At 34.1% G+C, this 25,228-nt stretch overlaps 3 protein-coding genes and 1 long non-coding RNA gene across 4 annotated transcripts; 2 read left to right on the plus strand and 2 right to left on the minus strand.

Annotated features, from left to right (window-relative positions):
- Positions 1–66: 66 nt before the first annotated feature.
- On the minus strand, positions 67–10,645 carry LOC128390236 (E3 ubiquitin-protein ligase TRIP12-like). Its single transcript, XM_053349924.1, is given in 10 exon segments — positions 67–1,102; positions 1,211–1,357; positions 1,452–3,538; positions 3,541–3,582; positions 3,585–5,590; positions 5,668–5,749; positions 5,862–7,409; positions 7,752–9,380; positions 9,682–9,937; positions 10,356–10,645. Coding segments are annotated over 10 exon segments (8,514 nt in total). The 5' UTR covers positions 10,398–10,645; the 3' UTR covers positions 67–427.
- Positions 10,646–14,358: 3,713 nt separating this feature from the next.
- Positions 14,359–20,815, plus strand: LOC128390237 (uncharacterized). Its single transcript, XM_053349925.1, has 4 exons — positions 14,359–14,990; positions 15,660–15,998; positions 16,214–17,044; positions 17,821–20,815. Exons 1-4 carry the CDS (start codon positions 14,558–14,560, stop codon positions 19,620–19,622), a joined length of 3,405 nt encoding a protein of 1,134 aa, XP_053205900.1. The 5' UTR covers positions 14,359–14,557; the 3' UTR covers positions 19,623–20,815.
- A 376-nt stretch (positions 20,816–21,191) lies between these two features.
- Positions 21,192–23,618, plus strand: LOC128390242 (leukocyte elastase inhibitor-like). Its single transcript, XM_053349930.1, has 2 exons — positions 21,192–22,302; positions 22,493–23,618. Exons 1-2 carry the CDS (start codon positions 21,673–21,675, stop codon positions 23,294–23,296), a joined length of 1,434 nt encoding a protein of 477 aa, XP_053205905.1. The 5' UTR covers positions 21,192–21,672; the 3' UTR covers positions 23,297–23,618.
- Positions 23,619–23,683: 65 nt separating this feature from the next.
- On the minus strand, positions 23,684–25,107 carry LOC128390257 (uncharacterized). The gene is made up of 3 exons (XR_008325589.1): positions 24,891–25,107; positions 24,512–24,576; positions 23,684–24,305 (listed from the first exon to the last, which is right to left on the minus strand). It is a non-coding gene; the product is annotated as an uncharacterized LOC128390257 (long non-coding RNA).
- Between the last annotated feature and the right edge of the window lie 121 nt (positions 25,108–25,228).

The following is a 25,228-nucleotide window of genomic DNA, read 5'->3' on the forward strand; positions in this document are numbered from 1 at the left end:
CTCTGTTTATAGAATATCGTTTCAATTTTTCTTGTTGATAGTAATTATTGAATCTCGATAATTAGATTAAATTGAACAAAAAAGTTTAATCTTTTTAAATGAATACAAGAAATCGGTTTTGAAAATGAATAATGGATAAGGAAATTTGCATACATAGATTATTAATTATTTTCACATAATATTTTTTGTTGTATGGCCATTGATCAAAAGTTATTCGTTAATAACAATTGAGCGAAATGTTAATAACAGCGCTTTTATGCATGAGGAAGATGAGAAGAGTATGAATGTCAAAATAAATCGACTCGATTAAATTCCGATTAGGTATTAGATTAAAGTTATTTTTGCATTGTTAAGATTTTCCGTTGTTATCTCAAGTGTTGGCATTGTCTTTAAATGGTCACACTTTATTCTGGTGGCGAGGTTTGTATTAAGATAAATGGAAAGAGTGTTGTCCTTCATTAGCAGCAAAGATTAATTTCTCTCTCATTATATCGATGTTTGAATAATCAGGTAATTTCAAGTAATTAACACAAGTCATCACACTGGGCAGAAAATCGTCGGGATTTTCTCCAGGTTCAAATGTTTTCCTAACCACCGTCAATGGAGGAGATAAACTTTTCAATCCACCAACTGGAAGTCGAGGTGATCCGGTAACGAATTGTAAAAATTTACGTTGCTCTTCACTGTTCAATGAAGATAAAACTTGAAACAAATATTTGATTGCTCGTGAATCGTAAGTGTAACCATGATCAGGATGACAACAATCAATCAGAGTTTTCATGTCCCATGTTTGGTGACAAGAGCCACAGAAAAGTTGCTCCAATTCTTCCGGATAAAATATTTGTAATTGCGTTAAGGGTAAAACAGATTCGAATCCTTCTTTAAAAGCTTCCATTTGTCGAGAGACTCCTTCGATCATTGTCCAATGAACCATTAATCGTAAGTATTGATCGATATTCTCCAATGTAACACTCATGTCTTTACCTCCTTTACGAAGTTCAATTCCAGGGAAACCCGGAAGAGTAAAGTCAAGATGAAGATCCTCAATGGAAACACCACTAAGAGTTAATGAGTCATGATTCTCTTCGGATATTCCTCGTTTCTAGAGATGAAATAATAGAAAATGGTTGATTCAGTAAATCGTTTAATCGTTTAATCAGTTAATCAACTAATCAATTGATCAATTAAGTAATCAAAGTATAACAATTACCATGAGTTGTTTCTTTTGTGCAATCAAGAACATATTTGTCACAGATTTTGCTAGAGTTGCATCAATAAAGTGCATATCGGACACACTTAAGGTAGATTCTTGACCAAGGATCCACTTGTAGAATGGGACACTCAATGGTAAGTCAATCTAACCAAGAAAAGAGAGAAGAAAGAAGGAGAAAGAGAAATGAGATTATTAGTAACAAATGATCAAGTTAATTAATGAGATTTATCTCTCTTACCATTCTAGAATCACTCAAAGCTTTGGCCATGAATTTCCCGAGTAATCGATATCGACTCTTAATTTTAGACAATGAGGTTGTTTTAGTTGATTTACCAACAGGAGATGGAAATAAACCTTCAGATGAATAAATATATTGAACTGATTGTGGTTGATGATGAGTATGATGGTGATTATGGTGATGTTGTTGTTGTTGTTGTTGCTGTTGAGGTTGTTGGTTCTGAATTTGATGAAAGTTTTGATTCTGATTATTATAACGAATTTCTTTAGTGACCTCACTCTTTTTCAGATATTGAGGGTCAATATCAATCATCATTTCGTTTGATTCATAATCAAATAGATTCTGTTGTTGTTGATTTTGGTTTTGATTCTGATTCTGATTCTGATTCTGGTTCTGATTTTGACTGTGGTTGTGATTATGATTATGATGTCGTTGATGTGATGGTCCAGTTCGTGTAGATGACAATTTATCATTAGAATAAATTAAAGGCATAATAACACTCGATGAACTAATTGCTTCTCCTCTCCACATATCCAAATCAGCTCTTTGCATCTCTTTAGACACCAAAGCGTAAAACTCGAGTGTTGGTCCTAATCCAGTTCCAACTTCGTTCTCATATTGAATCTCAAGTAAAGCTTTTGAATTTCCGATATCATGGAAAACAGATTCCGCTTGACGAAGTATATCTTCTCGTGTCACTGTCTTCTTACGTTTGTCCAATCGAGGGGTCACTCTCTCACTCGTGTCACTAGAATTCAATCCTGGAGTCGAGTCCAGTAATCGTTGTAAGGCTCGATCCCGATCAAATGAGGTTATGTAAAATAACAGATGACGAGTCTCAAATGGAAACAGGAATGGACACACATACGCTATTTGGGATAACCATTGGGGCAGATTACCGGTCATTATTACAAGTGGATCTTGCAGTTGACGATTAGCTTTGGCTGTTAGTTTACTATTTACAAATTCACTTTGCAATATGGCAGGATTTGAACTAATTGGTAGATTGTAGAACCAACTCCAACACCTATTAAGTGCATTCAAGATTCTCATTAAGTTCATCACTTCCAATGAACAATCTTCAATGTTGACACATTTTGGCAATGAAGGAATCAGATAATTGTAAACTGTTGATGAGATCCGAGGAGTTTTACCTTCAATCCAAAGTTCATCTTTCTTACGATAGGAAGAAGATGATGATGAGGAAGTTGATGAAGATGAAACAGGGAAAAATCCTACTGGTGCTTTATTTGATTTAGATGATGATCGACGACTTGAAGAGCTTGTGGCAATTCCTGATGATGATGGAGTCATCATTGGGGGTGATAAAGGTGTAGATGAATAGGAATGAACATTTGATGATCCACTGGTTGTGGTTGAACAACTTCCTGAGCAATTCATGTATTGAGTTAATAAATTGGTTGATAATGACGAAGTCGATGGAGATCCTGTTGCATTGGATGATAAATCTGATAACAATGCTGCTGCCGAAATTGATCCGGCTCGAGTTAAACATCGACCACTTCGAGTCTCTATTGCCATTGAGAATGAAGGTGTTGCGGTAATTGCTGAAGATCTGATTGATGATGTATTTTGAATAGGTGTTGTTGAGGGAGATGAACGCTCACTTATTGAACGATAATAAATTGTGTGTGTTGTTATCCACATATTTGAGTTGCCCACTGGTGAGTCAAAATCGTTATCATTTTCAAGTCCGTCCATCATATGTGAGTTTCCTCCCGATGAACTGAATTGTCTTATCGCTTGATAAACTGTCATGTTATAAGGAAGAACATTATCATCGATTAAAAATTGAATCTTATGGCGACCTTGACCTTGATTCATAACAACTGAGGCCATGTTATCATCGAAATCATCATCTGAATTATCATCATCACTATTGTCATCTTCTTCCTCTTTAACTCGTCCATATCCTCGTAATAACAAATATCTTTCAATCGCTTGTACTAAGGCCAACGGATCAATTTTAACTGTTCCCCCTCGCCATTGTTTCAAATTTGTACAGTCTCGGTGTCTTTGTAAATTACACTTTAGTTGGTGGGTATTGAAAAACTTCAATGCACTTGTCCTCTTATATTGCCTGTTCCGGTTCCAAGTACATCATGTACTGAACAGGAAATTGTTCCAATTGGGAGATACAAGCATTCAACTTACAAACAAGAGTGGACATTGGTCGAACATCCAATTTCAATTCATTCTCGTCCATTATCACACTGTGATCATCCACTGGAGATCCAAGGAAAACATGAAGAAAACGTCGGATTCGGACATTTCTCTCTTCTATTTCTTCCATTTCTTCTTTGTCTCTTTCTTTTTCTTTTTCTTTCTTTTCTTTTATCTCTTTCTTCTCATCCTTCAAACCTGATAAGTATCCGATCAATTTACTGATTATCCCACAATGAATCAGTTCGAATGGTGAAATGTCTCCATCCAAGAGAACATTTCTAAACTCTTTCAATCCATCCAGATCATTTCCATTGTCAAAAGTTTCCATTGCTTCATTGATACGATTCAATGTGCTCATGGCTTCGTTCATTTCGTTCTCGTTGTCGAAATACTTTTCCACAAAAATTTTGGCCTGATCTCGAATCCAAATACGAATCTTTTCCTTGTTCCCGTTGGCATGAGACATTGGCGATGAGGCCGATGTTGAGGCTGGTGAGCAAGAGGTGAGTGAATGAGGAGATCGAGGAGAACCTGAAAGATGATGGTGAGAATGATGTGAGTGATGGTTGGTGTAATGATGATGAGCATGATGATGAGAAGATGAAGGCGAGGAAGAGGAAGAAGACGAATGATGACCATGGTGACCATGAGCATGATGTCCATGAGCACCATGTCCATGGTGTAAATGGTGAGCAGAATGATGATGACCACCCAATTGTTCTTGCGATTGGGAGATCAACATCGATTTACGATTACTCAAATTGGAACCACTGCCACCAGATCCAATTATATTTGAACCTGAGGCGCTGTTCCAACGTCGCCATCGTGCAGGATAAAGATTGGCAAAGAAAGACGAAGTCTTGGCTGCGGCAGAACTTAATTTAGACGATGATCGACTGCTACCTCTTGTTGTTGATGACGAAGTTGCTGTGGATGAGGTCGAAGCTGTTGGACCATGACCATGACCGTGACCGTGACCGTGACCATGACCGTGACTATGACTGTGGTGACCACGAGAATGAGTATGATGATGACTGGAGTGACCATGAAGACCATGATGTCCAAGTGCCGAATTACCAAGAGACGAAGCTCCTGCTGCTGCGGCTGAACCAAACCCTAAGGTAGTTGAAGCTGATGGAGGTGAGACAGACAGTTGGCCAGTCGATATCAATGAAGACGACGATCCAACAAGTGAATTTAATCCTGAATTAGCATTAGCATTAGTATTAGCATTAGTATTCATATTCATATTCATATTCATATTTATATTGGTACTGGTACTGGTACTGGTACTAGTGTTTGCATTGGTGTTTGTTTTACTGGCACCAACACCAACATTATTACTGTTACTGTTGCTATTCATAAAACTTGTAATACTATTATTACTATTATTAGAATTGAAATTTTGTTGAGCATCATTAGCAGTAGTTAAACAATTGGTGTTAGTGTTTGGGGTCAATGGTGATGGTGATGATGATGACGATGATGATGAAGCTAAAGCTGCATTTGGATTACCAGATGAAGGTGATCCACTAGTCGCTCCTGAATATGGGAAGAACGGCATCGATAAATATGGAGTCGAGAAAAAGTGTGTATTCAATTGAGCTGTCATCGAATCATAATCACCACCCCGACTATTAACACCCAAAGGACTTGAACTTGTTCCCGATGCTGGTGAATTAATGCAATTGTTAAAATGCATAGACAATGAATCAATTCCACTTCGATTCTTACTTCGACTTGTATTACTACTTGTGTTACTTGTCGTACTTGTACCTCCGATACTTCCAGCAACACCACAAATGCTACTGTTACTATTGCTATTGCTGCTATTACTGTTGCTGTTGCTACTCAATGATGATGAGGAGCTCGATGAACATGAGGCTGGTGGAGATCCACTTGTTGACCCTTTCTTGGAACTACGTTTTCGTTTAAGAACATCACTTAATCGTCTGAAAAATTAACAAAATCAAAATTATATCGATTACATTTCCAGCAAATTTCACTTTCTAATCACTTGTGTACTTACAGTTGAGATGAACGAGAATCAACAGTATTATCACCAGTTTTACAAGTTGGAGAGATGTTTGTTCCTGTAATTGATCCAATTACTATTGGGTTCGTAAAATATTAAGCAAAATGAAGCATTTTATTAGAAAAGGAAAAGGAAATGGAAATGATTTCCAATGAATGAGACGAAAAAAAAATGTTCACTTGAATTACCTGAAGATGATGAACATGATTGGGGAGATGATGAAGGTGAGCAATTGTTAGAAAGAGTTGAAGACGACTTAGTTTTGGAAGTTGTAGTTATTTCAATCGGATCAGAATTAGTCATTGTACTTTCTGGATTAATATAAGTAGTCATTGTTTCATCATTTATATTTGATGTTGATGTGGTCGTGGTTGTTGTTGTTGTTGCTGAATCGCCACCACCATCAACTCCATCACTGTTTCCATCACCAAGACATGACATTGATGAAGATGAATAACTTTGCATTGGACTTCCAGATTCAAGGTAACATGTTGATACATAATTTTGACCAATCAAAGTTCCAGATAATGAAGGTAAAGATGATGATGAAGTATTTGGATCAACACATTGTTGTTGTTGTTGTTGTTGCTTTTGGTGCTTTTGTTGTTTTTGTGCAATAGATTCAGATTTTAAATTTGTACTTGATTTATTTGGTGAAGTTGTTGCTGTTGAATTTGCTAATGGAGTTGATGAACATCCACCAATAAGAGCATTGATTGGACTTGATCCATCACTAATTAAACCATCACAAGAAATCAATTTCTTCAATTGATGAATTACTCCTTCTCGACGGAAATAAATTGAAAAAATATCTGGTAATTTGTCCATTAAAATGTAAACCATTTGAATAGCTCCAACAACTACTCTCAAATCACTTGATGGTAACATTGCAGCGATGTGACTTGAGACCGCATGATTTTTCAATACAACTCTCAACAAATCAGAAGATGAATAATAAATTATTCGTAAAAGTGCCCCAATACATTTATGTCGAACTGATGGTCCAGCCGAACTACTATAAACTTCATATAAAACACCAAAAAGACTTTTGATAAAAGCCTCAGCTAATTCAGGCTCTTCTTTTAAACATTTGATTCGAGCATCGTTTTCATTCAAACTACTACTATTCATCATTGCGATCTTTGTATGATGATGATGGTGATGATTATCTCCCGATGATGATAATGATCCAAGTGATCCTGGTGATGCTGATGTTGTTGATGTTGTTGATGATGATAACGACATCATCATCATTCCTGCTCCTGTTCCTGATGAGGTTGTTCCTCCTCCTCCTCCTCCAACTACTCCGGTCGATGTTGATGATCCATCGGAATTATTGACTAGACGTTGAATTAAACGTGAAGTTCCTGTATCTTCGTTTATTTGTTGCATCGAATTAAAATCTATCACATAAGTTCGTCCCATTGTAGTCAAACTGATCTCATCTTCACTTGCCAAATGAGCAGATTCCATCATTTTACTATCAATGCAACTATAATTGTGCCACATTCCTCGATCATCTTTCCATTGCCAAGTAACTCCACTTGGTGTTACATTTAATTGTCTCATCCAGTAACCATCAACACTGAATATCCCATCAGTGGGTAACTTTGGCATCAATTCACCGATAAGTGATGTTATCTCATATAATTCTTGAGGACTTCGAGTGGTCAATTCGATAAACTCACTTGTTGCACTTGAACCAAGAAGTAAATAACGAATAGTGTCCGATATGTCTAATTAAAGGAAAAAAACCAGAAAAAAGTAGAGGCATTAATAGAAAGAGAAAGAAAGAAAGGAAGGAAAAGAGAAAGAGAAAGAAAGAAAGGAAGGAAAGAGAGAGAGAGAAAATACGAAAAGAAAGAGAACAAAGAAAGAAAGAGAGAAAGAAAGAAAGAAAAACTCGATGTAGAATAAAATAAAATAAACAAGATGGTGTCTTGTTAATTGTCACAAGTTCATCTTGAAACAATAAGGTGACACCTTTGGTCTATGATATAATTTCTGATGCAATAGAAAAAGAGAAACAAAAAGAAGAGAAAAAAGAGAAAAAAAGAAAAGAATCGAAAAATACTCACTTAATTTCATTAATTGTACTGCGAGTTGTGGACATGAGGCACACATTGTGGCCAACATTCTGATGACCATTACGAATGTTCCTGTACTGATTATCGAAGGAGAGACCAAAAGTAATTGCTGAATATTGGACAATAAATTGTTCTCAGTGATTTGTATCAATATCTCCGGATGATGTTGGAAACTTTCAATTAAACGAGAAAAAGCAAGACAAAGGCTTTCAAGACACTTCTTGTCTTGATATTTTACCAAATGCGATCCCAAGGTAGTTAATGATTCCTTTACAAATGAAAACTCATCTTTGCTTAAATTTTGACAACAATTGGCAGTTATTGAAAGTGCTGCTCTTTGAGCGTTAATTGTGAAAAAATCTAAATACGATAAACACGCTGGTACACCGCCAGCATGAAGTATCGATTTACTGTGACGTCGAGAAAGCATCTCTAAGGCTGTTAATGATTGCTCGGCAACATCCATACATTGGATAAATTGTAACTTCTCAAGAAACGCTGGTATCGCATCCACGACAATGGCCGATGATCGAGGTAACGATTCCATCATGTAGGTTAATGCTCGACAGGAATGATTCATTATATCAAAATTTTGTTCCATTCGTAGTAACCCAATCAGTGCAGGTACCGCTTGTTTCGCAGGGAAACCTGCTAAAGTATCTTCGTTTCCCATCACAAGTAATTGGCACATTTCCATCACAGCCTGTAACTGTTGTCCTTCATCTCCTGTCGCTTGTAATCCTTGGATCAATTGATGAGCTCGACTACTTGTCTTGTTACCCATAGATCGATGAAGAAGATGATGAACTCGAGGACCAAGAGCACTAAACAAATGAGGTGGTAAACCTCGTGCTTCAAGAAGTGCTTGTAATCTTCCCATCTCATTATCATCTGGTTCATTATCTCCTATCAAACTCCCACTTCCATTACCACTTCCACTTCCACCACCAACACTACCACCAATAGCACCTACACTACTACTACTGCCACTTCCACTTCCACTTGCACTACTAGAACTGCTACTACTTGATCCAATTCCACCAGAATTTGATGATAATGATGATGAAGATTGTGTTGTACCTCCTCCAACGCAGGCCGCAGCGGCTGCAGCGGCTGCTGCTGCTGCGACAGATAAAGATGCTGATGCTCCTCCTCCTCCTACCCCTGAAGATAATGACGACGATAATTGTGACAATGGTAAACAACTTCGGGCTCCACCACAAATGTTACTATTTCCATTATTATTATTATTATTATTATTGTTGTTGTTGTTGTTTGTAAATTCTCCAGAAATTATAGAACCAGAAGAACTTGAAGTTGTACAAGTATTAATAGTAGAAGATGTGGTCATGGTGGTTATCATACCACTGGTTCTTCCTTTGGAAGTATTGTTCATAATGTTACCAATACCACGACTACTATTATTACTTTTTGATGATAAATTATTTCCATCACTTAAAGGTGATAATGAAGATGAAGATGATGTTGATGATGTGGATGAGGTTGAAGATGATGATGAAGAGGATGATGAGGAAGAAGATGGTGATGCTTCTGGTAAACTTTTCTGATCGTGGGCAATATCTTCTTCCATAGCTGTACAACAGTCTCGATATCGATTACCTACAAAAAGAAATAGAAATTGTATTTCAACAAAAAACCAGAAAGTTTAGATAAGCACTTGGTTAGTATTCACGCTAAATGATTTCAAGTCTATCAATGTAACATGTATATATAGAATATAAAGTAATAACAATTTTCTCTCTCTCACTCTTTCTTCCTTCATTTATTTCTCACTCGTTTCACCTTGCCATATTGTTTTAGTTGCAGAGCTATTCGTAAATGCAATAACATTACCATTCAAGTTTAATTACAAACCCATTCATCTAACAATATACTATAGAATCAAGAGTAAAATGATTACCAGAATTTGATGATGATGCTGTTACTATTTCTGGTGAAGATCCACTGTTACCAGAGAGTATAAAATTTGTTCCAGAAGTTGATAGAGCGACTAATGATGATGTAACACTTTGAGGTGAGAGTTTAGCAGCTAATCGAGATGAACGTCGACGAGAATTTGAATAAGTACTTGTAGGACTTGTGCTCGACCCTGATTTTGATTCTTTCCGTTCTTTTGACAAATTTGATCCAACTCTATAACCAATTGAACTTTCACTCTGTTTATATTTTGGAGTGAATAAAATATGAAAGAGAGAGAGAGAGAGATGGAGAAGAGAAGAAAATAATATTAGAAAAAAATGGTGTGTAAATATTGAGAAAGAAAGAAGGGGAAAGAAAGGAAATAGATGGTGAAAGAGAGAGAGAAAAAGAAAGAGAAAAGAAAGAAAGAAAGAGAAAGAAAGCCAAGAAAGAAAATAAACCAGAAAAAAAGACAGAAAGGAAAGAGAAGAAACCAGAAAAAAAAGAAGGACAGAGAAAAGAAAGAGAAAAAGATAGTGAAAGAGAGAGAGAAAGAAAAACAAAAAAGAAAAGCAAGACCAGTGTTTAGAAGAAAATTACAATAAGAAGAAATAAGGAAGGCATTAGGAAAAGAGAAGAGAATTTATAATTTTAACAATAATTCTCTCAACTTGCCTCATCAGGTTCATCTCTTTTCTTTTTCCTTTGAGGTCCCATGGTGGATGGAGAGAAAAAGAGACAAAAAAGAAGAGAATAAAAAAAAGGTTAACACTTGATTAAAAGAAAAGAAAAACAGTAAACCACGAAAATATTCTAAAAACGATGTAATTAATCAATTAGATGATCGAATTGAAGAAAAAATAATTGAAAGAGAGACAAATATTAACACTTTATAAGGTCTTTCATTATACAAAATTTGATAGAATCAATTGTAATTCCTGATTAAAGTTAATACGACTGAATGAATGAAGGATGAGACACAACATCAACAAAGTGATTTTGGATCGAAAGCGAAAACGGTTAACATTTGATGGATCCGAACGTCGATCGGATCCGAGTCCCGGCTCGGTAATTCGGTTATCTAAGAAATTTTTTTTTCTTTGTTTATTTTTTTTTTCTTTTTAATTGTTTGATTAGATTGTTATTTACATGGACATGCGATTTTCATATTGTTTATGATATTCGGTTAAGGGAAATAGAGTTTCGAGATTGGATTTTCATGGAATTTTTCTTCTCTTTTGATTGTCGTTAATCTAATTTGGTAAAGAAAAGAAAATCAATAATTGACATTTTCTGTTTTCTTTTCATCATTTCGGTTCCCATTGGCGTCTATTCATTTTCTTTTGTGGATTTTACTTCGGTTGAGAGAGTTGATTTACTTTTGGAAATTAACTACATGAGAAAATTGACATTTCGATCATTTTGTTTTTTCTCTCGCTCGTTTGGACAGTCCATTTATCTTTAAGATGAGTTTGGATGAGAAGAAAACAAAAACCCTTTTGAGAGTCTCAAGTGTTTTGTATCCTTGTGGATTAGTGATTATCTTTGTAGATTTAATAAGTTTTTAATCTGTTATCATTTTCTTAAAATCTTATTAATATATTAAGATCATCAGAATGATTAATCGTATCCTTTGGTTATAAACTATAACAATCGATTGATTTCAATTACACCTCAAGATATTTACTGGATCTCTTTTTTTTCCAACATCGTTACTTATCGAGTATCTAAAATTATTTACATTTTGATCATTTTCCGTGTTGCTAAGAGCTTGTTGGAACCAGGAGCCTAGAAATTTACTCTCTCATCCTGGAGATAGAAAGAAAAAAGAAAGAAGAAGAGAAACATAAAGACTTTCATATAAATATAAAGAAGGAAAAGAAAAGGAGGAAGAGAAATGTTCCATTATAATAAACGTAGAGAAAAAGAAGATGAAGATAAACCCAGAAAAAGAAGAAAATAAAGATGAAGGACACAGAAAGAAAAAGAGAATAGAAAAAAAAACTCTTCGAATTGTTTAAATTATCTGACATTTTCCATCTCAGGTTCATCTCCATTTTACCTTTTTCATCATTTCGAAACTCTAATCGTAAAGATATACGAACGAAAATCAATCAAACGAATTTCGTTAATTGGGTTGGAAATTCTAATGATTATCCAAACAAAGATGGCCAATGTAACCAGAAAAAGAACCAGAAAGAATGAAATTAAAAGAACCCAAACAAACCTAGAAAATTATTCTTCCCGAAATCGGGTAGATATTTGGATTTTTTCTTCCATTGATACTCGATCTTTTTATGACATTACTCTGTAAGAGAGAGAGAAAGAGAGATAAAAGAGTGAGAATGAGTGAGTGAAGAGAAACACACAAAGAAACCACACAAGAGGAGAGAAAAGGAAGAGAAAAGATAGAAAAGGAAAAAGACAGAGAGAGAGAGAGAGAGAGAGAGAGAGAAAACAAGTTCTCATTCAATCAGCTGAGTGAATGTAAACAATTTCTAGTCAAGATAAACCCAAAAGAAAACCAACCTTATCATTGAATCCAAACCAGAAAAGAAAAGAAAATTTAACACAATCCAAATTTCAAGGTACACCTAAAATTTATCATTGAAACGAAATCAAGAAAAAGAAAATTTTTTTTTATTAAACTGGAAACGAAAATTAAATCACAATTTAAAAGGCTGAAAATGATTAAGTTTTTTAAATGTAATCGGGATGAAAACATTAAAATCCGATCAAATATTTAAAAGACTGGACTCATTATCTGGATTAACTTTTCAAGAAAAAAAGATAAACTCTCTTCGGAGACAATAAAACAGGTAAACTAATTAGATAATTGATTAATTATCCCTAAAAAATTTCGAGAAAAAAGCTTAATTAATTAAATATCTCCATTTGGGTTAACTTACCAGAGAAACAAAATTCAAACATAAGGCCTAACTTTCTATGGGTAAATAGCTTATTCTCACTAATTTTTTTTCTATAAAAAGAAAAAAAACTCAATCCAACTGACCATTAATTGTTTAGCAGAACAATTGTCAATTATTCTTCTAACACTGACCAATAATCAGTTTAAAATCACAATTAAATCATAATTAAGAAAAATGAATTGACCCATTTTCAGAAAAAAAAATAAACAAACGAACGAGGGACCGTTGATATAGTTCGTTTTTTATTCTCTTTCTAATTCAATTGGAACATTTAATTAACATCTTATTGTTGATAATCTCAAGTATGGATTCTGATGGAAATTAAATTTTTACGTTTCAACAAACAATTTGAGTCAAATTTTTATATTCAATTCGACCACATGAATGTCCATAATTGCCCTCAACAATCTTTGTGCGATCGCGTCTCCACTTTCCATGGTCGGAATTAGATGATCTTTGTCCCGGTACTTAATCCTACTGATTGGACTGACAAAAGCCGCTGTTCCCGCTCCAAACATTTCAAATAATCGACTTTGTTCAAGAGTCTTGATCACTTCGTCCATGGTTATTTTTCTCTCAGTTACTTTGAATTGATTCTGAAAGAACAAAAAATCGAGAAAATGTTAACATCTTTGATAAAGTTTCCGTAATAATCTCAAGTATGGATTCAGGTAAGTTGAGGCCTTCGAATTTACTTTTCTATTTTTTTACTTTTTTCTTTCAATTTTGTTAATTAATTGTCTCCAATTCTATTGTATAATCTTCATATTGTGTTATTAATACTCGTTCTATTTCTTGTAATTAGCTGGATAAATGGCCTGAAAATGTCTTGTGTTCTTGAGATATGAAATGATGAGATAATCAATCTCTCAATTAGAATTTGATTTTACCTTTTACATGTTTCATGAATCATTCTGGTTATTCATTAAGTTATCCATGAGTTTTACCCTTATTGTTAGTCAACAAGAGACAGAATGCCTATCAGATTGTCATCCCATCTCGATTGGAACTTCTTTGTCGCAACTTGAGTAGTAGTGTCAACAATTTCATAACACCCGTTGCTGCTTGACCATTGGCATTGAGCACGTGCCTTTGACACATTTTGTTTTCACTTTACAGTGACTTCCAAACCGTTTCTTTCACTTTTTGGTACCTACAGGTTCCTCAGATGTTAAGGAGGTTTAATTTATACAAATTGGAACTCAGAAACTTTTTAATTAAGACACGTAATTGATTAATTAGGATCCCCAGAAAATAAACACACAATCGAAACTTTATTTTCACCGATTAGGTGATGATGTAACATGTAAGCTACAGGGTAAGTACTGTAGCTCCTTCTGGGGAGGAAAATTGTACCTGGCAACTTAAAAAGGTAAATTACAATAAGATTTAAATACAAAATTTAGGCAAAGATATTAAGTGAAAAACAATAAGTGACAATTTATAAATTAGATTGGCTGATGATTAGTTTGTTCATCCATAAATCCAATTTGATGATTGAGACTCCAAGGGTTGAGGTGAAATGAAGATAAAGTCGAAAGATGGTTAACTCATTAAATTCAAAAAAAGGAGAGAAAACAATAATAGAAAATTTAATTTTAAATTCACAGGTAACATCAATCAAATTCAATTTTATCAGGAACGAAAAAATCGAATTGAAACTTTTGAAACGAAAATAGAATTCGACTTGAGCTCCATCTATCGGTCAACTTAAATTCTTTTCTCAATTTTGTTTACATTCTGATTCTCTTCTGGTTATGTTGGTGTTCATTTCCATTGATTAGTCAATTGATGGAAAACAGTTGATTATCATTGTGTTAATAGTTTTATCTTATTAATGTGTTGTTTTTAATTCTCTTCTATTTGAGAATATTGGAAATATTCCTTTTAAACAATAATCCCTGTGTTAGTTTGTTAAATTATTCGAAGGGATAAAGAAATGATAAAATGGACTCAGAGTTAAATGATGAAGAATTGGTTTACCAAATACTAAAAGAGGAACAACTTGAAGGATTTTACCATAGTTTAAGAACAGAATTACAAGTTACCCTTTTCTCACACTTTGATTATGTTACCCTTGATGATTTGGCCAGAATTGGAATCGCTAAACCTGCTGGACGTCGACTGCTGGACAATATAAAGAAGAAAAAATATTCTATCAAATGGAAAAACAATCCTATACTTAAATTGATTAATCCTGTTAAACCTTTTGTTCAGAAAAGCTTTTCCGAAAAGAATGAGAGAAAATCAAGTTTTCCTGGAGAATCATCTAATTCATCATTAACATGGTTAATTAATGAAAGAGATCTTGAATTGACCAACACCAAATTAGGTGATGGGTCATTTGGTGTTGTCTGGAAAGCCATTTGGACAGTTCCAGGTATTTACTTTTTTCTTTTACTTCCATGATAATCTTGATTCTTTCAGTTATTCATGGTGTTCAATGTTCCATTGTTTATGAATATTGTTCCTTTTTGTTTTCATTATATATAACAAAAATGAATTCTAAACAGGACAAACTAAAATCCATCCTCATGTTGAGGTTGTTACCTGATCTATTTTAGGCTCAACCAAAAAGTACAATAAATTGTTATTTCCTTTTCTGGTCAATGTTTTAACCCAATTAACACAATTACCAATATAATTTACAGTTACTTTATCGTTTTCTTTATTACTTTTCATTTTGATTCACTTTAATTGTTTTACCTTGATAACAAATAAGGTTAGATAATCAGAGAAAAGGAAAACGTTTATTTATAATATTTAAAAACATCGAAGTAAAAATAATTCATCTGATTGACATTTAGTTGTTCTCAGTTGATACAACTAATTATTCATTAATCAGAATTGAAAATCACCAGGAATTCATTCAAGTAGATAGAATCTCTTTTCTCATTCTTCTCCTGAATGGAAATAACTTTTACTAATTAGTAAATTTCTCCCCGTGAATTAATAAGCCACAAAATGTCATTAGATTTTAATTGTTGCTCTTCTTCATTTTATCATCATTTCTCTCTCTCTCTCTCTCTCTCTCTTAATTATTTCATAGATTCAAAGCGAACTCAATATGTGGCGGCAAAGGTTTTGAAAGAAAAAGTCATTTCTCAGCAAGCGATTATCGAAGATTTTATTAAGGAAGTTAATTCAATGCATCTTCTTAATCATCCCAATCTTATTCGTCTCTATGGTATCGTTTTGTCCCTTCCAATGATGATGATTACCGAACTTGCTGAGAATGGTTCACTTCGAGATCGTCTACGGAAAGAATGTGGCCATACATCGATCGCCTTACTCCACGAATACGCTATTCAAATAGCCTCCGGAATGGCCTATCTGGAATCGAAAAGATTTATCCACAGAGATCTTGCTGCTCGAAATATACTTTTAGGTAAAGTTCAAGTAAATAATCAATAATTTTTTCTTTTCCTTTTCTCTTTGTAAGTATAATTCAACGAGAAGAAAAATGTTCATATTTATATTTGATTATATTCTCTAAACAATAGATGTTTTTCTCTTTTCCATTTCCACCCACTTTTGATTGTTCTTTTTTCATCTTTTCATCTTTTTTTTCTCTCTCTCTTTTTTATATTAATCATATTGTAGCTTCTAGAAAGAGGGTGAAAATCGGAGATTTTGGTCTGGTTCGAGCTCTACCTAATCAAGATGATTGTTATATCATGAATGAGTCTAAAAAAGTTCCCTTCCCATGGTGTGCACCTGAATCTCTTCGTCACCGGAAGTTTTCCTCCTCTTCGGATGTTTGGATGTACGGGGTTACCCTTTGGGAAATGTTTACCTTTGGAGATGAACCTTGGAAAAATTTCAACGGCGCTGAAATTTTACTCAAAATTGATAAACAAGGTGAAAGATTGGAACAGCCTGAAGCTTGTTCCAATTCTTTATACGATCTTTTACTTAAATGTTGGGACGCTAATCCCGATTTAAGGCCAAATTTCAACGAAATTAAATCATTTCTTGAAGAAACTCGTCCATTAGACCTGATTGGTGAACGAGCCTTCGATGGCACTGATGAGACGTTACCTGGAAATGGGTCCAATGTTTCATCATCAACATTATTTACCTCCAAAAAACCATTGACAGTGAAACCGGGTGATAAAATTGAGGTTATTGACGATAATCCTGAAAATTTCTTATGGAAAGGACAAAACCAGCGATCTTTTGAAATAGGTCATTTTCCTCGATGTATAACGAAAGAGACAAGCGCTGTAGGTAAACGGAAAGCAATTAGTAAACCATTAAAAGGTAGTCTTGTTCATGCCGGTCATGGAGGGATTGGAAATACTTGGGGACACCCTAGTCATATAGATGAAATTTATCTCAAGAATCCTCTTCAACCTCCCGATATTATGGGCTACCCTGATAAAGAGCTTCCTCCTCCACCAACAACAATCAAATTAAATGATAAACTAAAACGTAAGTTGAAGTTGAAACCACAAAAGAAAAATCATCTAATCATAATAGTGATTTACTTTTTTGCTTCTTGCTAATTGTTTCGTTGTTAATGCAAAAGAATCGGTGATCTCATTTATTTTTATTGTTACAATTTAGCTGCAATTTTTTGCTAACATCAAATGAAATCAATCAAACAAATTGACGCGAATCATCATCACCACGAATTATTAAAAATTATGCTTGGTTGCATAAAAATTGATCTTTTAATGGTTATATTAGTCAAGTTTAATCGATCAATTAATTCACTTTTTTTTCAGAGTTAATTAGATGATCTCATCAGAATTAAGCATAAGTTTGTTCATTTCTATGCTTCACTTATTGTAATCAATACTGTAAATGAATTGATTGCTGTTCATTAACATAAGAACAAAATTTTGATCAGTTTGATGAGCTCAACTATTTACATTTAGTTGAATCGCGAAAAAAGTTAATTGTTGTTTAATCTTATCATTTCCTTTTGCTACTCGCCAAGCTAATTAGCTTTTGTTAAACGATTTCATTCATCTACTTCCTTAATTGTAACTAATCATCAGGGTATCAAAGTAGTAACAATTTAGATCAGATTAACCATTGAAAATGAGTTCTACTTTTATGTTAATGTCCGATATGATTTAAAGTAAATAATACGATTAGAATCATCATTAATATGAGGTGTTGTTTGTAATCAATTGTGATGATCAGGCTCATTGTTAATATTTCAATCATTTTTTTCTCTCTCTCTTATTGTTGATTTACAGGTCTTAACAATTTAGGTGATCTTGGAAGTCCAAGGCGACATGTTGGAAGGCAATTCGGTTACAATAGATTCCGAAATGATGATCATAGTGAAAATGATCGAGATCGTCGATCCAAAGATCTAGCACCGAAACGATCTCAGTCTTATACTCAATTAAAAAGCGAGGGACTTTCTTGCTCTGAGGGGCTTCTAATTGACCTGGAGGGAGAGGTGAATGTCCATGAATTAAAAGCAGCTCAAGTCATGTTGGGTGAGCAGAGAGCTACCTCAGCATCTACTAGTAATGGTCATCGATTTCCAGAGACATTCAACAATGATAATGAAGATTCATCTTACCAGAGAGTCTATTACAATGTTGCTGTCGCTTCTTCTGCCTCATCATCATCACCTTTAGTCTCAACACCATCAACAACAACAATGTCTTCATCATTAGCAGCAATAACTTCAACCCTTTCGGCATTGACAACATCATTATCACTCAATACAACAACTTCATCAATTTTAAATTCATCCAATTCAATTGCATCTTCAACAAGTGCCACCAATAATTTTACTTTATCATCCTCCTCTCAAGCTCATCTTCCACCACCATCATCATCATATCATCATCACCAACCATCAACAACAACCTCAAGATATTACTCAACACCCGGAGAAGAAGCCTCATCAGACCAAGGGTCCGAAGATTCAAGTTTCAGTGACTCTGAATGGGCCTTAGGTGGGATGGCATCTGATGCATCTGATATTTATTCATTGTATGAATCTCAAGCTAATTGTATTAAACCACCAGGATCTCATTCATCTTATGAAAAAGCTCCCTCCCTGTCCAGTTTGCCCCCAGGAAATGCAGATCCTTTTGACACTTCCAACATTGACAACATAATGACATCAACCATAAGAAAACCATCAAATACTGTAAATCGAGCGGATAAAGCATTCAATTGGATTGAATCAAGTATGAAGCAATTACAAGTTAATCAAACCAGTAGCGATTCACCAAATTATCAACAGTCTGACCTACAAACAGGCCAACAACAGCAACAAGAATACGATTTAAATCAACGGCAACCATCAAAATTAAGTAAAGATTTTCTCAAAGCATTGGAATCAAAATTGTTGTGCTCAGCTCTTGCCGCTCCTCAATCCTCACAACCACCGCAGTCGCAAACGCAAACCCAAACCCAACCACAACCACAACCACAACCACAACCACAACCACAACCTCAACCTGTACCACCACCACCTCCCCAACCATTGTCTCAGTCATCTCGAGACTTTCCATCTGTCGCACCACCGCCCTCGAATGGAGCGACCAAGAACTCGCGGCGAAATCAAAGTTCAAGTTCTTATCGATCAAGAGACTCTTCTGTAAATCGAGCATCTTCTAGTAACAGTTCAACCTCCACCCTTAGAAAAGCACCTCAACCACCAACGGCACAAGTTCGTCCCTTTTTCGCACCAAACAAAGGTCCAGCACCAGCACCTCCTTGTCCAATTTTCTTTGGTGCTGGTATGGGACCTTCGGCTCCAAGTCGAGAAGTGATCTATGGACTTGGACCGATAACAAATTATCCCGATTTCAACACATGGGTCGATCAACTGGTAGAAACGGTCAAAGGTACTACTCGAGAAGAGTGTGTTCGAGCCTTACAATCAAATGGAATGGATTCCGTTGGTGCTATGAAAGAATTACAATTAAATCAACTAATGAGATTGGGTGTTGCCGATCTCGAGAAATGTAGCAAAGCTTTAAAAGAAGCCGATTGGAACCTTTCGGACGCAGCATCCAAGTTATTAGATTAACAATTTATCAAAGATCAAAGAGAAAATATCATTCATTAGATTGTCATATGATTGGATTAACAATTAATTTACACTTTTATAATTATTTGTTTACCAACATGTTGATGATGAACCAACTTTCCATTTTTCTCATGATTTAGTAGTTAATTTTAATTAATTATGGAATCACAACGAAACGAACAGTAATTAACAAACTAACCGTTAATTGGATATTTTTAATTCCGAAGCATAAGCCAAAGTTTAATCTATTAGTTTCTCAACTAAATCTCTTAATTGTTCATAATTAATTCCGTTTGTCTCTCATTCATCTTCCATTTTAAATCTCATCTCGCCAAAGTATTAACATTAATTCTGATTCTGGTCCCTGACTGATTATCAATGAATTCCAGTTAATCTTTTCAATTAACATCTTCATTATTCATGGAAACCAAATCAATGGAATCTAATTCAAGGAATCATTGATCTTGATCATGAACCGTAATTCTGAATCTCTTCCTGATTTAAATTTTAAAACAATCAACCACACGGACGAATCTTCAACCTTAATTGCTTCAAATACTAAATCAAAATCCGATTAATCAATGAAAGCAGACGAGTTACGATAAACCCAAAAGTGAAATCAAAGCTCTCTAGTCCATAATAAAAACAATTAACCTGTTAATTATTACAATTAATAATTAGTATTATTGTCATCATAATATTGATTCATAATTTCATCAAAATTTTCAAAAATGAATTATTTACCTTGATAAATCAATGGAAACCAGTGAGAGACAAAAGCTCACTTTCAGTTATAGTCAAAAACTTTTAATCATAGATATAATATAAGAACAATTAGTTAATTAGTTAACTAATCATCTTTCCTCTGTAAATTTATACATAACTAATTGTCCAAAAATCCATCCTGTACTTAAAAAGCAATTGAATTGTATCCTTGGTTTGTTAAATCTCATTTTTTCTGCTCCCACCATCATCATCATTTAAAGAGCAGAAAAAATTTCCCTTTCAATCAATTAACTAATTAGTTAATGACCCTAATTTTCCTAATTGTCAAATTGTTGTCACTTTATTCTGAAAAAAAAAATTCAAAAGGATTCAAAATGGAAACTGATTTACAAAAAAAAACCAACTCATTCATTGGGTTATTGTTTTCAGGTAATAAAAAAACAATTAAAATCCATGACAATTTAAAATTTTGTACAAAAACAACTTGATTACAATTAACTGATCGTGTAAATCATGAAGTTTACAAGGTAATTGACTTGTAAGAATTAAAATGAACCCATAAACCAGATTAAAAGGATCAAGTTGACAGATTAACAAGGATTAGTAAATTAAACTGGTTCCATCAACAGAGCAACAACTAGTTTTCGTAATTAATAAATCAATGGAAGAAATTGAATTTAAATTGTTCACAAACTTCTTAAGGTTGTTGGCTGATTGTCATGATTAGAATTGATTGGAATCAGTGATAGTCAAAAGTATTGGAATCAAAATATTGAGAAAAAAAGAAGAGAAAAAATCAACGATGGATGAGAAGGGAAAGAAAAAGGAATCTCTCTCTCTCTCTCTCTCTCTCTCTCTCAGTGGCCGGTGAAAAGTCTTCCGGTTCCATGAACAACATCAACAACTATTTACCTGTAAAGTGAATTAACTATTGGTAGAGATAAACTTTTCTCCATACAAACATATAAACAAACGAATCATCGCCAAACCCGGAATTGCTATTGATCATCATCTTCATCTTCATCATCATCCTCATCTTCTTGTTCAACTATTCAAGTGAATGTAAAGAGTAGTTGATTTGATTCATTTAATTGCTAAACAAGAACAACACAAAATAACTGAATCACCTCTTTCATTGCGACCTTTTCATCTCTCATAAGTAGTTGAGTTTTTTTTTCTCTCTCTCTCTCTCTCCTTTTCTCCCTCACTCTCTCATTATCTCCATCATCATCATCGAATTGATAATCGGTATCAAATACAAATTCATCATTTACCTTTAGGAATCGTTTGTTTATCTTTGGGTGCCTTTTGTTTTCGCGTGAAAATGAGTGTCCATTTATCGTGTTCATCATCAAATTTGATGATTTTCATGTTAACATTATTTTCTGTTGTTAATTTAATCGGTGCCAATTCTAAATTGATTCCTGGTAAATCTCGAGAAACAATCAAATTGTCATCGTCCGTTTCTCCATCTTCAACATCGTCATCTTCCCTTTCGGCCGATGAACGGGTTCTCTTGAGTCAATCACACATGCAATTCACCTTTGACCTGATGTCGTCCATCGTAATGACCGAAGCTTATAATCCCAATTCAAAGCTATTACAATCAATTGTTTTCTCACCTTTAAGTATCCAATCAATTCTGATGATGGTTCATCTCGGTGTCAAGGGTCGCACTCGAGCCGAAATCGCTTCCGCCCTTCATTTGGACAATTTCCTCACCTCCAACGGGATTAATACAGTTAACGGTTCATTCATAAGGACTCATCAAATTTTCGGGGAATCAGTTAATTCACTTCTAGATGACGATGAGATAATTAAATACTTTTCTATGGCTAATCAAATTTTCATCAACAAAGATCTAAATGTCAACACTAATTACAAAAAAGCTTTACAACATTATCATGATGCGACTTTACAATCAATAGATTTCAATTCCAATGGTGTGGTTGATGTAAGTTCACCATGATAATCAAATCAAATCAATCAATCAAATTAACTTTGACTGCAATTTTGTCACCAAATGATTTGGAAACACAACAACGTTGATTATTGAGGAAATCATGTTATTGTTGATTGATTGTTGTGATTGAGTTTTTTTCTCTCTCTTGATTGTTAAACTTTCTTTTTCTTTTTAATTGCAGAAAATTAATGATTGGGTCACCAAAACAACTAAAGGAGCAATTAAAAAGTTTCTCAGTTCACCAATATCTCCATCAACAGCTCTCGTTGCATTGAACGCGCTCAGTTTCAGAGGTGATTGGTTATATAAATTTGACGAACAGGAAACTCAGAAAAATTCATTATTCCAATTAACTAATGGACAGAATGTGAGAGTCTCCATGATGGTCGGTAAACTACCGATCGCATTTGGGGAAATTAACGATGGCAGATTAAAAGCATCGATCATTGAGCTTCCATACAAAACTCAACGATTAGGACTGTTCATGGTTCTGCCGTTGGAAGATTCACCGAACGCCCTTTTCAACCTAATGAGGTCACTTAATTCAACGAGTTTCACCCAATTAATTGCTTCCATGAAGAAAAGCAAGAAAGGCGATGAGGTTAATGTACGAATTCCCAAGTTCGACATATCGTCCAAGCCCGATTTAACTACGATTCTCCGTTATTCTCTTGGTCTAAGATCAGTTTTCTCGGGAGGCGAAGCCGATTTCACTTCCATGTTTGATAATTCATCATCTTCTTCTTCCTCTCCATCATCCACATCATCATTACCGCCAATATCGTTGAGTCAGTTCACTCATCAAGCCGTCATGTCGATCGATGAAAATGGTTCAATCGCCGGAGCCGCAAGCGCCACTTTAGTTGAACGGGTTGGACTTTTCAATGGACCTTATTTCGAGGCCGATCGACCTTTCATTTTTTTCCTTACCGATAAACAATCAGGTCTAATTTTGTTTGCTGGCATTTTCGCCTCACCAAATTAATCAATCATTCATAATCATCATAATTCATCGCCTGACAATTAAATTATCGCCATTCATATTCATGAAATTCATTATCATCCCATGAAAATTATATAATATCTGATCTCACCTTTTCTTCATGGTTTCTCCTTGCTGATTAAAAGACAATTTAATTAATCGTCTTAATCCTTGATCATAATTTATTCACATTAAATTATCACTTAAACGCTTCATCATGATTGTAATTGAATGAAGCTGGGAAATCTAAATTGTTGTTAAAACTATTAATTATCTAAGAGAAATATATATTCACGAGATTATCATTTCTATCATCACTAAATCATTGGATTATTGTTAAAAATATGTTATATTTAGATGACAATTAAACAAATTAAAATGAAATTTATCTTTAGCTGGAAAAATATATATATTATAACAAAAAATATGATAATCATAATTAACTACAATGTTATTAGGTTATCAAATTAAAGGTTAGATTAATATACCTTTGGACTCAATTTGATTAACGGTCCAACTGATCAGTCAAATTAAAGGTTGAGTTGCCTCTTAATATAAAGTTTTATTGTCCCTGTTTTATTTGGTGAAGTTGTTGCTGTTGAATTTGCTAATGAAGTTGATGAAGATCCAACAATTAGAGTATTGATTGGACTTGATCAATCGCTAATTAAACCATCACAAGAAATCAATTTCTTCAATTGATGAATAACTCCTTCTCGACGGAAATTTTCTGACATTTTCCATCTCAGGTTCATCTCCATTTTACCTTTTTCATCATTTCGAAACTCTAATCGTAAAGATATACGAACGAAAATCAATCAAACGAATTTCGTTAATTGGGTTGGTAATTCTAATGATTATCCAAACAAAGATGGCCAATGTAACCAGAAAAAGAACCAGAAAGAATGAAAATAAAAGAACCCAAACAAACCTAGAAAATTATTCTTCCCGAAATCGGGTAGATATTTGGATTTTTTCTTCCATTGATACTCGATCTTTTTATGACATTACTCTGTAAGAGAGAGAGAAAGAGAGATAAAAGAGTGAGAATGAGTGAGTGAAGAGAAACACACAAAGAAACCACACAAGAGGAGAGAAAAGGAAGAGAAAAGATAGAAAAGGAAAAAAGACAGAGAGAGAGATAAAACAAGTTCTCGTTCAATCAGCTGAGTGAATGTAAACAATTTCTAGTCAAGATAAACCCAAAAGAAAACCAACCTTATCATTGAATCCAAACCAGAAAAGAAAAGAAAATTTAACACCATCCAAATTTCAAGGTACACCTAAAATTTATCATTGAAACGAAATCAAGAAAAAGAAAATTTTTTTTATCAAACTGGAAACGAAAATTAAATCACAATTTAAAAGGCTGAAAATGATTAAGTTTTTTAAATGTAATCGGGATGAAAACATTAAAATCCGATCAAATATTTAAAAGACTGGACTCATTATCTGGATTAACTTTTCAAGAAAAAAAGATAAACTCTCTTCGGAGACAATAAAACAGGTAAACTAATTAGATAATTGATTAATTATCCCTTAAAAATTTCGAGAAAAAAGCTTAATTAATTAAATATCTCCATTTGGGTTAACTTACCAGAGAAACAAAATTCAAACATAAGGCCTAACTTTCTATGGGTAAATAGCTTATTCTCACTAATTTTTTTTCTATAAAAAGAAAAAAAACTCAATCCAACTGACCATTAATTGTTTAGCAGAACAATTGTCAATTATTCTTCTAACACTGACCAATAATCAGTTTAAAATCACAATTAAATCATAATTAAGAAAAATGAATTGACCCATTTTCAGAAAAAAAATAAACAAACGAACGAGGGACCGTTGATATAGTTCGTTTTTTATTCTCTTTCTGGTTTTCTTTTTTTTCTCTTTCTTTTTCTCTTTGTATTTAGTAAACAGGTTATGTTGTTGGTG

This window comes from Panonychus citri, unplaced genomic scaffold (assembly GCF_014898815.1).
Source record: "Panonychus citri isolate SS breed McGregor unplaced genomic scaffold, ASM1489881v1 Contig00116, whole genome shotgun sequence".
NCBI classification, from domain to species: domain Eukaryota; kingdom Metazoa; phylum Arthropoda; class Arachnida; order Trombidiformes; family Tetranychidae; genus Panonychus; species Panonychus citri.